The 14,555-nt window shown below is 43.1% G+C and overlaps 1 protein-coding gene across 6 annotated transcripts in view; it reads left to right on the top strand.

Annotated features, from left to right (window-relative positions):
* The window catches only part of SHROOM3 (shroom family member 3), a 318,505-nt gene that overhangs the window by 287,260 nt on the left and 16,690 nt on the right, over nt 1-14,555 (top strand). For all 6 annotated transcript variants that reach the window (XM_020894678.2, XM_070458265.1, XM_070458268.1 and 3 more), the window contains 3 exons: nt 7,827-7,900; nt 11,497-12,291; nt 13,561-14,067. In XM_020894678.2, coding sequence (XP_020750337.2) covers nt 7,827-7,900; nt 11,497-12,291; nt 13,561-14,067 — 1,376 coding nt within the window. The remainder of the gene's footprint in view (nt 1-7,826; nt 7,901-11,496; nt 12,292-13,560; nt 14,068-14,555) is intronic.

Below are 14,555 nucleotides of genomic sequence, written 5' to 3'. Positions count from 1 at the left end.
ATGTGTGTCTATAGATATATATATATATACACACACACATAGTAGGCCTCATTTCTGATTTTGCACTGGAATGGAAAATATTCGGGAAAATTCCAGAAAGTTCCAAAAAGCAAAACTTGAATTTGCCAACACACCAGCAACTACTTACATAGTATTTGCATTATAAGTAGGTTATATGCAAATATTATGCCATTTTACATAGCATCAGGCAGATTTTGGTATCCATCCCAGGGGATCCTGTAGCCGCAGGGAGTCAAAGGTGCAGACAGCACTGCACTGCACTGGAAGACAACTGTGTATAATATATATTCACACACATGTTTATATAGTACGTGCATGTTATGTTTGTTCAGTTGCTCAGTTGTGTCCGACTCTTTGTGACCCCATGGACTACAGTATGTATGTGTAAAAATTACATTTTAGTGTCATCCTCTTACCAGTGTAAGAATTAGATTAGGAAAAGTTACGGATTATCTTTTTATCTTTCATGCTTTTTTTTTTCTTTTTTTTTTTTTTCAAGTTTAATGTATTCCCGTTTATTCTGCTGACACTGACCATATCATTTAATGTATTTTTTTTTTTTTCAAGTTTGTGTGATAGAAGCTGTGTCTTAGCATTTTAAAGAGTTTTATTTTCATACCCTCTTTGTTTCTGTTGGACTTTTGCATTGGCAAAATAGGTATTATTATTGACTTTGATCATGGTTATTGAGTTCCAGGCCCTCAACTAAGAATGCTTTTACATTTAGGTGTGGATACATGCACAGTCTTGTCCCACTCTTTGCAACCCCATGGACTGTAGCCCACCAGGGTCCTGTGTCCATGGGATTTTCCAGGCAAAAATACTGGAGTGGGTTGCCATTTCTTTCTCTAGGGTATCTTCCTGACCCAGGAATCGAACCCACATCTCTGGCACCTTCTGCACTGGCAGGCAGATCCTTCACCACTAGCACCACGTGGGAAGCCCCACTTTAACATTTATTATCTCATTAATCCTCAAAATAATCCTGTGTAGTAGAATATATTATCCATGTGCTGTGCTGTGCTTAATCGCTCAGCCATGTCCAACTCTCTGCAACCCTATGGACTGTAGCTCACCAGGCTCCTCTGTTCATGGGACTTCTCCAGGCAAGAACACTGCAGTGGGTTGTCATGCCCTCCTCCAGGGGATCTCCCCAGCCCAGGGATCGAACCCATTGTAAGAGGATTCTTTACCGTCTGAGCCACCGGGGAAGCCCATATTATCCATATCAAATTTGTATCTCTGCCTCTTTCCTTATACTATCTTGGTGAGATAGGAGAATGTCAGACTTTCAGATTCTCACATTAAAGGATTTTTCTCATAAAGGCTCCAAACTGTGGATAGATCATGAGGAACTTTCCCCTGGAAATTTTAGGAGAGCTGGGGATAAAGTCCAAGCGCTCTGACGCCCAGGACTCTGTTAGTCGCCCTAGCTCATAGCCTGTCTTCAAGCCCGGCTGGCGCTGCCGATCATTGGCCTCCTTCGTGATTCCCTTCCCAGGTCAGAAGATACGAGGGAGTCACCTGTATGTTACCACACGGGGAGAACACCCCTCCACTGACCCTTCAGTCTCTCTTCTCCAGCAGAGAGTGCAGTGATTCAGCAAGCATTTGTAGAGCCCATGTTTTATGAACAGGACTGCATTATAGGTTTGAAGGAAACGTAAAGGAAAATAAAGGTCATGCCTTTCTGGGGTTTACAATTGAGCAAAGACTATGTACTTATTTACAGATAACACAAATGGTGAGTGCTTTGCGAGTGATCATAAATAACATGCTATGGGAGGGACACCGATTAGTTTTAATTGAGGGGATCGGAGAGAGCATCTCTTGAAAGAGAAGGGATTTGAACCAGGCGGTAAAGAACGGGCAAGATGTTGACAAAGGGTTGCGGGTTGTGTGCAGAGGCATTATAGGTTGGAGGAAACGGCTTCACAGTTAGCCATCACTGCCTGAGTGATCTGTTTGCTTCACTGCTTCTGAAACACACATACACACAGCCTTCTGAGGGAAAAGACCACTCCCGTCCAGACACTTTCTCTTAAGAAATATTTTCTCCCCAATATAAACCACCACCACCCCCACACACATAAGCACAGAATCTATAGAAGCAATCCTCCATAAGCCTCCAATAGCTGTTTTTCTCCCCTTGGAATGTTGAACAGAGCTAATTTCCAGTGCTTATCCTACCTCTAAAAACACTTTAACAATCCATATATGTGGGTCCTCTCTGGTGGTCCAGTGAGGGGTTAAGACTCCATGCTTCCGCTGCAGGGGACACGGTTTCGATCCCCGGTCCGGGAACTGAGAAAACACAGTCCATTTATGTAGCATGCCATTTCAGCTAGTTTGATGGGCTTCGGAGGCTCACTACATAGCAGAGCAAGCATTTTCATTTCTCTCCCCATGTTCTAAAGGAAATAGAAATGTTTAGCTGAAAACCAGATCATCTTCTATTGTTTATTCCCCACTACATGTCATCATTCTCTCCTGAGAAAGTGGTTGGATGGTTCCGAATGTTATTTTGCCTTCCCTTCCAAATATTTCTCAAACCTGATAAACTGGGAAATAGAGCTCAAACATAGGCCATATAGAAAAATGATCCCAATTAAATCCCAATTCTTGGGTATTATTTGAAAAACTTTCTAGAAAGACAGCATAAATACATGACATTATTTATGTTCTCTTAAATATAGCCACTGCTGTATTTAGAAAGTGGGGGATGTGATGGCGGAATGAAATATTTCAACGTGAAATACTGCTGCTTTGCTCCTAGAGATTCTGAACATAGTTTATCACCCCCTAGACGGCAGCTACGCCAAGACCTTGTTCTCAGGCTTCCTCCTGCATTCCCTTGCTGAGCAGCCTCACCGTGCCTGCCCTGAGACCTGTTCCCTGGCAAGATCCGCCCCTTACATCTTCATATATCCATTGTCTGCCTAGGTTGTAGAACTAATTAAAAACAAAACTAGTCTCCACGTAATTATTGTGGTTATTATTTCAAGATACTATTATTTATTTGAATAAAGTCCAGGAACTTTTACCATTATCATTAAGCTTTGGTGAAGGTGTTAAATAAGGATTTTCTCATCTCAGCTTTAGAGAACTCTGAGAATTTAAATGACCCTGTAGAAAGTAAACCATCTGCCTGAGTTAAACCAAAAATATGGAGTCTATTTCTGGTGCCAGCTCAGTCAATGGCCTCCCAAACAACTGCTGCTTGCTCCTGCCAGCCAGATGCTAATAGCACAGGATTTTGCAAGCTTTGGACCAGGATTCAGCTCCGTTTCAAAGGTCTATTAGTGAGGATAGTTTCTGTTTCCAAAACAAGGTCAGCGCAGAAATTGATTTCTCTGTTTATAAAACTTGGTCATTCTTGGGTCTGAAATGATGGCTGCAGAACGCTGCCACCACTTGTAGCCCAAGACCTGCTCAGACACTCAGCCTTCCCTTAGCCAGCAGTGGTTGTCTCTGAACAAACCGCCTCTTGTTCCCTCTCCTTTAATTCCTCTTAATTTGAAAAGTGTAATTTCAGAACAAATGAATATTACTGATGGAGCCGAAGTGCCCATCAAATTCTTGGCTGCTTTCTGTTTTCTAAGACACTTTAGAAAACTAAACTGATTTAAATTAGGTAGGCCCTGCAAAGCAGCTGGAAAAAATTCAAACATTTTTGCCTTGAAGATGGAAATTTATACCCATTCAATGCATAGATCTAAAATATAGCAGAAGCTATAAAAAGAAATCTTTTGGAGAAATGAGATTTCTGGTGGGGAATTTTTTTTTTCCTCCCAGATGTTGAAGTAGATGTTCTGGTTCTCACTGTTTTCAAAGATCTTCATTTCTTGTTATGTGGCACATTGACCATGTGAAGATGTGACAAACATTTCATTGCTGAGGAAATTTGCATGGAACACCACAGTGTCGGATTATAGTCTCGATTCTGTAGGATACAGCTTGCCAACCATTTTTAGTACTTCTCAACAAGCACCCATTCAAGCTTGGGGATGAATAACAATCACTTTCCACAAAATGTAAAGTTGCAAATAGCTACTATTAATTAAATATACACTATGTGCTAGTCACTGTGTTTTATAAGCATAAAACTAATCCTACATCCATGCAAAGGAGAAGATACTATTGTTATTCCCATATTACAGATGAGGAAACGAAGGCATAGAAAAATTGAGAAATTTGCCCTACCTGGTAGAAGTGAGGTTTTGACTCCAGAGATTTTAAGTCACTATACGTGCTGCCTCCTGGTATAAAAAAACACTGAGAGATGAGAGTTAACACCTTATATCTGAAAACTCTAGCCAGTGAATTGACTTCATTTTAACATTTTTATCAGTTACTGCTACTTAAACAATATTTTTTTAAATTTCGAATTCATTTTGGTAGATACTTGAAGTTGATATTCCAAAGTAGATGAATATTGTCTTCATGTTTTATTGGTCATAGAAATATTAGGATATCTTAATTCAGAACTCAAAGTAAGAGTGAGAATCAGAATTTGTCAGGATTTAAGTTTATAGTTTTAAGTGTAGTGTGCCTAATAAAGAATAAGAACTGGTGTGCTTCTAAGTCAGTCGAACAAAGTTAGAGACAAAAAAACACACTTAATGAGTGTTGGTATTACTCAGTATTTCCCCCATAGCCACTGCTTTTTCCTAAATTGTCATAGTAGTTTATACTGCTTACCAGTTTACAGAAAATCAAGTCGTCTTTGACAGTGCATACATGCCCAATCACAGCAAATATGTGCAGCAGGAATGAATCCTCCTTGGGTTTTCTACTGGGTTGGGAAGGAATTTCCCTTCAGTCCAAATGGTATTTCCATTGACAGGAGATGTAGAAATTTCTCTCAGTGGACTATTACTGGCTCTCAGTTCCTTTATTTTATGCATATCCTCATAAATATCAAGCACATGCTGTAATTTAAAGGAAGTAATAGAATGGAAGTATATATTTGAACATTATTAGCTTTGAGGGGACCTAGAGGCTTTTCCACTTAATAACTGGTGAAGCTGAATATTCTTGTGAGCGAGGGAGTGGAGTAGAGAAAGACTTTATTTATTTTTTTATTTTTTTGAGAAAGACTTTAAAAGAGACCATAAGGGTTTAGTTTTGTTTTCTTTCATTGAACAATGTGTACATTTTTTTTTCTATATTGGAGTATAGTTGATTATCAACATTGTGTTGATTTCACGTGTGTAGCAAGGTGATTTGTCTTGGACCTATTCTTTTTCAAATTCTCTATTTATTGCCCTGGATTTCCCTGATAGCTCAGCTGGTAAAGAGTCCGCCTGCAATGCAGGAGACCTGGGTTCGATCCCTGGGTTGGGAAGATCCCCCGGAGAAGAGAACAACTACCCACTCCAGTGTTCTTGCCTGCAGAATTCTGTGGTCAGAGAAGTCTGTCAGGCTGCAGTCCGTGAGGTCGCAAAGAGTCAGACACGACTGAGCAACTTGCACTTCACTTCCTATTTAGGTTATTACAGAATATTGAGCAGAATTTCCTGTGCTGTGCAGTAGGTCTTTGCTTGTTATAAATGGCCTGTAAAGTTTTGTGAAGAGTAGGAATTCCCATTCCCTCTAGTGATACTTGAGCAAATCAGAGACTCATGGAATTCTTTTTTCTCAAAGTACTGATGTCTTATTGCATCCAACTCAGCCACCACTCAACTTAAGATTCTAAAGATCACCTTTAGGCTTTAAGGAAATCACGGTTTGAATCCCAGCTCCTTACTTAATTGTCGGTACTATACTCACCCTCTCTGAGCTGCAGTTTCTGCCCCACTCCCCATTGTTATAGATTAAATTACAGAAGAAATGTCAGATGCCTGACATGACTCCAAGCACGTCACTTGAGGATCATAAGGAACTTGGCAGAATGTCCAGCACATAGTAAGGGGAAGCTGTGGTTATTAGTAATATTCAGGCTTGTTTCTTCTTTGGGCCTGTTCCCACCCACCTCTGGCTCTTCTTGCTTATTATTACCTCTACCACTGACTAGGGGGAAGGGGCAGGAAAGAAAGAGAAAGGGGATGAAAAGCAATTAGCTCTTTGGACAGAATAAAGGGGGAAATGCTGAAATTAAGTTTATGGATTACCTGTGGATTTAATTTTCTTGTTTTCTACCTGACTCCTGTTATCATAAATAATTGAGAGTTTTATGAAGAGCAACATCATGGTCTTCATCAGGAACCTGTACATATGAACTGATTTTACACTATCAAAAGCTGACCTATAACCCACCAGAAACCAGTATATACCCGTATTAAAAACAGAAACAAGAGACACCGTAGGCTCAGTTCCCAGAGACCCGCGAAGTGAGGCCTTCTGCTAGGTGTCCAGCCCACCATATTGTTGCAGGATCCTCAGACTCGGTTATAAAATATTTTAAGGACGAAGACGGGAGCAGCAGGAGCGCAGCCTGAGATGAGTCTGGAGTCTTTGTTCCAGCACATCATATTCTCCGAGCACCAGGCGGAGGAGAGTCGCCGCTTGATGCGGGAAGTAAGGTCAGAAATAAACAGATGTCGTGAGAAAATCCAGAGAGCAGCAGAGCAGCTGAATGAAGAGAAAATTCAGTTGGAATCTAAGAATATATGCTTTCATATTTTTCAATTGATGAAAATTATGAACCCTCCTAGAACAGCAGGCAGAGTCTTAATCCGTTAGGACTGATGCTGAAGCTGAAACTCCAATACTTTGGCCACTTGATGCGAAGAACTGACTCATTGGAAAAGACCATGATGCTGGGAAAGATTGAAGGCGGGAGAAGAAGGGGATGACAGAGGATGAGGTGGTTGGATGGCGTCACTGACTCGATGGACATGAGTCTGAGCAAGCTCTGGGAGTTCGCAATGGACAATGAAGCCTGGCATGCTGCAGTCCATGGGATCGCAAAGAGTCCGACACGACTGAGTGACTGAACTGAACTCTTATTACCTAATTAGGGAAAGAACAAATCACAAATTATTATCATTTATAATATTGAAGCTGTGTAATTAAGATTTTTCCCCTTTTTAAGAAGTTTAATGAAAGAAAAATTTATATACTACTTATGTTTCCTTTTATTGTTGATGGAAAGTTGCTTAAAACATAGATAAAAGAAAGGCATTTCTTCTCCAATTAACATTTGATTAAATAACAATACATGTGAATTATTTGATCTTAATTTTGAAAAATAAAGTTCAAATTCTCCTTAAAAAAAAAAAACAGAAACAAATAATGACTACCCTTGAAGTGTCCCCAGAGTTACTGATATGACATGTGGATGAGATGTTTTTCCCAGAAAGAATGTATATCAACCTGATTACAAGTCAGATTCCTATCTGATTCTTGGGATTTTGCTAAATTTAATAACTCTCCTTTTCTTGTCATCTCCCATATTTCCCTGTTGCTATTTTGAAAGCTTTGCCCTTTGAATTAATTTTCATCTTTATACTTCAAGTATAGCAGTTGTTTCTGAACTCTGAAGGTAATTGTCATCAGACCTCTCTTGTTTAGAAAATGTCTTGGTTAAGAGGGGCACCCCATGAGACAGACTGAGGTTCTACCGCTTGTGACCTTGGAAAAGTTAACCTCTTGGGCCTGTGTCCTCATCAGTGCAGTGGGGTTCACAGCACCTCCTGAGGCTTTGAGGATAACCTGGGTTCGTAAGTAACAATGCTGCCATGAGCCTGACAATAAAGAGTGGACCACCAATAAATGTTCCATCTCCTTTATACCTGCACCCCCTTGGTAAATTGTGACACCCATTTGTTGGTAATAACGCTGTGCCTCTCTTCTGTTTTAAGGATGTGCTTTTGGGGGAAAACAATGACTTTGGTCTCATGAAGGATCCGTGTTACTTGGCTGGCCCAGGTTCCAGGTATGTGTCTATAGTTATGATGCTCTCTGCCTCATGAATGCTGCTGGAGTTAAATGCTTCTGTTTGTCTCTACTAGAAATTGAATTAAGATGTTATGATGTTTCATGGTGTCTGATGCTGCCTTTTTGGTTTGTCTAGGCTATGGGAAACTTCTTTATCTACAGATGACTTTGTCTAAGAATGGTACTCTTCAGAACAGGTTTTGAACATGTGCTGTTGAGGCAGTGGGTGATTTCTCGTATGTTCACATCAGAATGGTTGATGGCTGTGCCTTTCTCCAGCATATCCTCTGACTTTCTCAAGTGGGTCCTCTCTGGTGTGGCTGATCTCTTCTGGCTGGGACCCGCAGGATCAGGTCTCTGAATAAAGCACTAGGGGAAGCATGACCATTCATGAACAGCTTCACATAACAAGACAAATCATTATTGTAGGCACTTAGAAGACAGCAAGAAAGTCTTTTTTTTTTTTTTAATTGCCTTCAAAATCATTTCTCCTTGAAAAAATATAGTGGATAATTTTTAGAAGTAGGATCTTTGAACTATTCATTTGGAGCTTAATGAGTAAGAATTTCCAAAGAGAGTTTCCTCTGAACCACGTGTCTGTACGTAATTTTAATGCAGCATTGTAGGACTGTCTGCTGTAATCTGTTATAACTAAAGGTAATATACTTAATCTCTCATGGTTTTTTTTAGGCCAGTTCTTTAGTATTTATTTCGTTTCACTCAGTCGTTGCTTCTCTTTTTCTGTATTCATCATCTCAGTAATTCAGCCTGGTAACTGCAGCATGGTCAGGAAGTGGGTTTTAAGTTACCTCCTTCACTGCCAAGGGCAGCCTTGTATAGTTGCTTTTGCTCCTGTAGCTCTTCCCAAAGTGAAGCAAGGAGTCAAGGTGAGGCTAAGGGCGTTAGTTAGTTTGGGTGCATTGATTCAAAGCTAGAAAGAAGAGAAGGTTAACTAGAACTAGAGCTCTGCCAAAAGAGGACTGTTCTGAAGTCTAAGGTGAAACTAAAGTCAACCACAAAAAATCAAATTGCCCGATTACACAAAGGACTTGAATAGACATTCCTCCAAATAACAAACAGGCACACGGAAAGGTACTGCACATCACTAATCCACAGAGAAATGCAAGTCGAAAGCACACTCATTAGGATGGCTACAATCAAAAAAACAAAAGAACAAGTGTTGGTGAGGATGTGGAGGCATTGGAACCCCTGTGCACTGTTGGTAGGATTACAAAATGATGTAACTGCTATAGGAAACAGTATGGAGGTTCCTCAAAAAATTAAAAATCTGTCATGACCAAGCAATCCCACCTCTGAGTATAAATCCAAAGAATTGAAAGCAGTGTTTTGAAGGGAGATTTTTATACCCATGTTCGCAGCAACACTATTCATGATAGCAAAGAGGGGGAAGCAACTCAGTTGTCCACAGGTGGTTGAGTGGATAAACAAAATGAGGTATGTGCATACACTGGGATATTGTTCAGCCTTTAAAAGGAAGGAAATGCTGTCACAGACTACAACATGGATGAACTTTGAGGACGTTATGCTAAGCCAGTTAAACCAGTCATAAATTCTTGATGGTTCCATTTGTATGAGGTATCTAAAGTAGTCAAATTTGTAGAAAAATAGAATGGCGGTTACAAGGGCTGGAGGAGTGGGGAAAAGAGTTGTTGCTTACTAGTTACCTAGTTTCAGATTCACAAGATGAAAATGTTCTGGAGGTCTGTTTTGCAACAATATGGATATACTTAACTGAACATTTTAAAATGAATTTAAAGTAGTAAATTTTATGTTATAGGATTTTTATAACCATATTTTTAAAAATGCTATGAGGAAGAAAATCAGACTAATCAAACTTCATTCATGAATACTATGATTGCTGAATACATATCAGTAGATGCTTGTCTCACACTCGATTATAAGAGACTGAAACAAAATCTTTATGACACTAGTCTTTATTCTTGGAAAACAATCACCAGGAAGACATATTCTCAATCAAACTAAGCATTTAACTAAACTACTATCTTCAAAAATATACAGTTTAAATGTAGTTTCTATAAACTAAGAAGATTAAGCATAAACTAAAAACATTATATCAAAGTTTATTTTGGCTGGATCTTTAAAAGATACACATTATTTTATTGTGTGTTTTAGTGACGTCTCCCCTTTTTTAGAAAGCAATATGAAATTACAACATGAATTAGTCCTTAAAACATCAGATTCCAGTTATTCCATGTCCTATTAGAGGATGCTAAGTTCAAAAATAATTCATGGCCTACGATCTAAATAGCAGCGGGCAAAAGAGACATTGTTTGTTCAAACAGACATTTATTGAGAGGGTGCTTTGTGCCAGAATTGGGGGGGCTGTGGGTCCCAACATGAATAAGACGTGGGAGTAGAGAACACCCTCAGTGAATCTCCCACCCCTGGGTTTCTGGTGTACCCATTTGGGAACCCGCCAAGGACGACAGAATAGCCACTCTTGGATATTGAGAGGTTCCTGATAAAGAAGCTGCCTATAAATGAAAAGATGTATAGTGGGAAGGAGGGTTTGCATCTGAGTGGAAGATGGATACCTTACTACGTTTTATATTAAAGAGAAAATAACAGGCAGGAGAAGAGCTAGTTGGGCTCTTTGGAGTCTTTTCCTTCTTTATTCTGCTTTAACCCTCATCTGGCCTTAGACGATTTTGTGGCCAGGACTGTGCTGACTGCCTAGGCCCGAGCCACAGCCCCCTCAGGACGCGGGTCTGTGGAATGAAGAGTGCCATCTGCTTTCCAGATTCACTTGCACACTAGGCGGCGAGCTACAGATGTGGGATTTATGAACTATGGATGTTTGCTGGAGACTTTTCAGTCTTCACATTAACTCTTGCATGGCAGGCAGGCAGTGCTGCAGACGTGTTTTCTTTGTTTTGTTTTCCTTTTTTTCCTTTCAAACACAATAACAAAAGTACTGGGAATTGTTGGGTTTTTCCTTGGAGCCCAGAAGACAGCTGTTTAAACCACCGTGCATGCTGTTTGCTCATTACGGTCTGTCTCTTTCTCCAGAGGAAACTGCTTATTAGCTCCTTAGATGAGACACTCCTTTTCTTTCTTTCTTTCTTTCTTTCCATTTGGAGAAATGAGAACACTGGAAATCCAAGAGAAAGTTGTTTCAGCAGCCCATGCAAATACTTTCCAAACAGACCACCCCTGTGGGGGCTCACTGGCAAGAGAATGAGGGAGCATCCTTTCCCTGAGAAGTCAGGAGCTGGTTCCCAAACTTGGTCTAAAAGGAGCAGAAGAAATGTCCTGAAGCCTGTCCTCAAATGCTGCCTTGCATGGAGGAAGGGGGATGAGAGAGAATTAATAAAAGAAATGCCCTGTGACCCCAGGCTTGCCCTGTGACATTTTCCTGCAGGAGTTTATGGCTATCCCGCCGTTGCATTTAAAGTTTTAGGTTCTTTGTCTGAGCAGCCAGGGGGAAGCAGTGTGCAGTTTCTCCAGGGTCCTTCTCCCATCAGAGGCTTTTCCCATCTGTGGAATGCACCTTGGGCTCAGCGTTTGCCCCTTTTCATCAGTGCTAACCCACGTTACTGTATCCTGCTCTAGGCCATTCAGCTGTTCCAGCCGTGAAGAGATGCCAGCGCTCAGACACCATCCCAGCCCTCACTGGGGGGATTCGGGCTGCAAAGCAGGTAGTGGTGGTACCTCTGTGCCCAACGGGGGTCCGGGGCCACTGGACCCTCCGAGACAGGCCAGCAGAACGCCTTGCCCTCCGCCACTGTCCTCGGGAGCTCACAGGCATCTTCCAGACACCAGGGCTGCACCTCTGATCTCAGTCCTGCCAGCCCCTGGCCCTTCGAGCTATTGCTCACAGGCCGCAGCCCAGCCCTCCACACCAGCTGGGACCCCCAGAAGCGGTGGCGGCCACAGCCCGGCCCAACCTCCTAGCCCTGAGCGTGGGATGGAAGAGCGCGCAGGGATGCGGGCCTCCCCGCCCTGGATGAAGCGGACCTATACGGTCAGAGAGGAGAGCCTCTCCGAGGACCCCCCGAAGCACTATCCCAAGCCACGGGATGCCCCCAGCTCGAGCAGCACTTCTGACCCGGATACGCCTCTCAGGGCCCCAGGCATGCCGGGCAGGCTTTCCCTCCGGATCTCCGAGTCGGCCTTGCTGGCTTCCCCGCCACCTCGAGAGGACTGTGAGGACGACGAGGTGTTTGTGAGGGACCCACGCCCCACCATCACTTCCAGCCCCCGCTGCGATGACCTGCTGCCGCTGCCCCAGCCACCAACAACCAGCCAGGCATCCCCGGCCCAGGGCCTGGACCACTTCCCTCCACCTCCCCCCGAAGCTGTGTGCCCGGCCCAGTGGGAGGAAGGCTACCTGGAGCCCTGCGCCAGGTGAGATCGCAGACCTCTGCCAGGGGAGATTTCCCCTGGTAAGATTTCCATGCTGCAGGCTGCCCTGAGCTGCTTCTGCTGGCCCCTGGAGAGCCATGTCAGTTTCACAAGATGACAGAACTGTTTCATCTGTTGACCTTGGTAGTCCTTATGCAGGGCTTCCGCAATGGCTCTGCGGTGAGGAATCCACCTACAGTGCAGGAGATACAGGAGATGCGGGTTCCATCCCTGGGTGGGGAAGATTCCCTGGAGGAGGAAACGGCAACCCACTCCAGTGTTCTTGCCTGAAAAATTCCATGGACAGAGGAGCCTGGTGGGCTCCAGCCCACAGGGTTGCAAAGTCAGACATAACGAAGCACAGCAACAAGTCATTATGCTAGCAGTCTTTCAGCGCTGAGGAGTGAGACTAGTGGAAATAGAAGCCAGAACCCAAGAGGCCAGGTTTACTTCTGTGGGCGTGGCAGGCTCAGAGAGTCTAAATAAACAGCATCCCTCTTCCCTGCTGAGAGTTCTGAATCAGTTAAGAAATAAGACAGAAGGAAAAGGCATACAGGAGACAAAAATAATCACTCTTATTACTGAGAGAGCTGATCCTAGAGAGTATGGCTTCTGTCTGAGTATAAGTGAGTCTCCTGACTCTGAACCTCAAATTAAAAAGGGTTGCCCACCTAAGTCACAGGCTGTGCTAGACGCACATACACGCAATGAGCACACGTGAGCATGCCAGAGCGAGTCTAGCGGCAGCCTTACTCTAAAAAAAGAGGCTGTGGATGGGCTGTGGGCAGCTTCTCTTTGCAGAATCACTCTGTATGCATAGGGAGGAATGAAGAGGAAGGCTGAGGGTCAGTAATGTTTAGGGAAAACCTCTTCTTGGAAGCCAGAAGAATGGGGAAGGAGCATTTCCCAACACATAACTCCCTAGGACAACACTGAAGATACATCTGCACCTTTGTGGTAACTTCCTGTAAACACCACTATAATCCTCTGTTCACTTTTCATAAAGCTCTGGAATCTGAGAGCAACATTCACCAAAACTGAACTCCTGTTCAATCCATCCCCCTTAACAAGTCACATCCCCCTTAAAAGGCTCACATCCCCCTTAAAAGCCTCTCTGTGACCCTTTAGAGCCCTGCTGTTTGTGGGAATGACAACCTCAGAATCTCCTGACGTGTGTGGGAAGCTGCACCCCTGTGCCAATCTCTCTTCTGTCTTCTTTCACCCTCTGCTGACTCCCCTCACCCACTCTCTTTTTTTTAATATCCCTGGCAGCTCCAGCAAACTTGCCAAGGTGACAGTTGCCAAGGAAAGGTCCATGCCTGGTGCAGCCCTTCTGGTTGATAATCAGCTGCTGGGTTCCAGATCGCAAACATCAGGCAAGAGTTTCGAGGCCAAGGAGACCAACCCGCCCTCCACCACGGGTGCTCTGTCCCAGCCTGCTGGGTCCCTAAGCAAGCAGCCAAGCCCAGGCCAGCCACCTCCCACACAGACCCACAGCCTCATCCACGAGCCAGCCAGTGGGACTGCAGGTTTAGAAAAGCATGTCAGTTCTGGTCCTCAGAAGACCTCAGAAGACATCAGAACAGAGACCCTGGCCAAGGAAATTATCCACCAAGACAAATCTCTGGCAGACATTTTGGACCCAGACTCCAGAATGAAGACAACTATGGACCTGATGGAAGGTTTGTTTCCTCGAGATGTTAATTTGCTGAAGGAAAACAGCATAAAGAGGAAGGCCGTGCAGAAAACCATCAGCTTCCCAGGATGTGAGACCAAGAGGTAAGTCCCTGGCAATGTCCCCAGACAGACTTCAAATTAAATTGCTTCCGTGGGGGCGATGATCCGATGAGGGGGCCGTGAGCAATTTGTCTTTTTCCTTCTTTTGATTTCTCCTGAGTTCCTGCAGTATTTTCCTTGCATGTTTGATTTCCTTGAAGCTACTATGGGAGAGATTTAGAGTGGTTTTTTTTTTAATTTTATTACAAGTTTTCAATGAAAACTATATGAATCAACAGGCTGAAACTCCACAGTTGGTGGCTTCAAGACCACCAACAAATCAGAGGGCATTTCATCTAAATTTGGGCTTGCATTTTAGAAATTTCCAACTGATCCTAACGAAATTACAGGAACGCTGTGTTTTGAGTTGTGGGGAGGGGAGAAAGGGAAGAACTATGTGGTGTTTCCAGGCTGTCTGATGGGTTATCAGAGGCCTGATCGCCTTATCCAAGCCCTCAACAGTAACCTTGTCCAGCCTCTCCTCTTTCAGT

This window comes from Odocoileus virginianus, chromosome 29, assembly GCF_023699985.2.
Source record: "Odocoileus virginianus isolate 20LAN1187 ecotype Illinois chromosome 29, Ovbor_1.2, whole genome shotgun sequence".
NCBI classification, from domain to species: Eukaryota; Metazoa; Chordata; class Mammalia; order Artiodactyla; family Cervidae; genus Odocoileus; species Odocoileus virginianus.
Note: the sequence above shows the minus strand (reverse complement) of the source record. Positions and strands in the feature narration are given on the sequence as shown.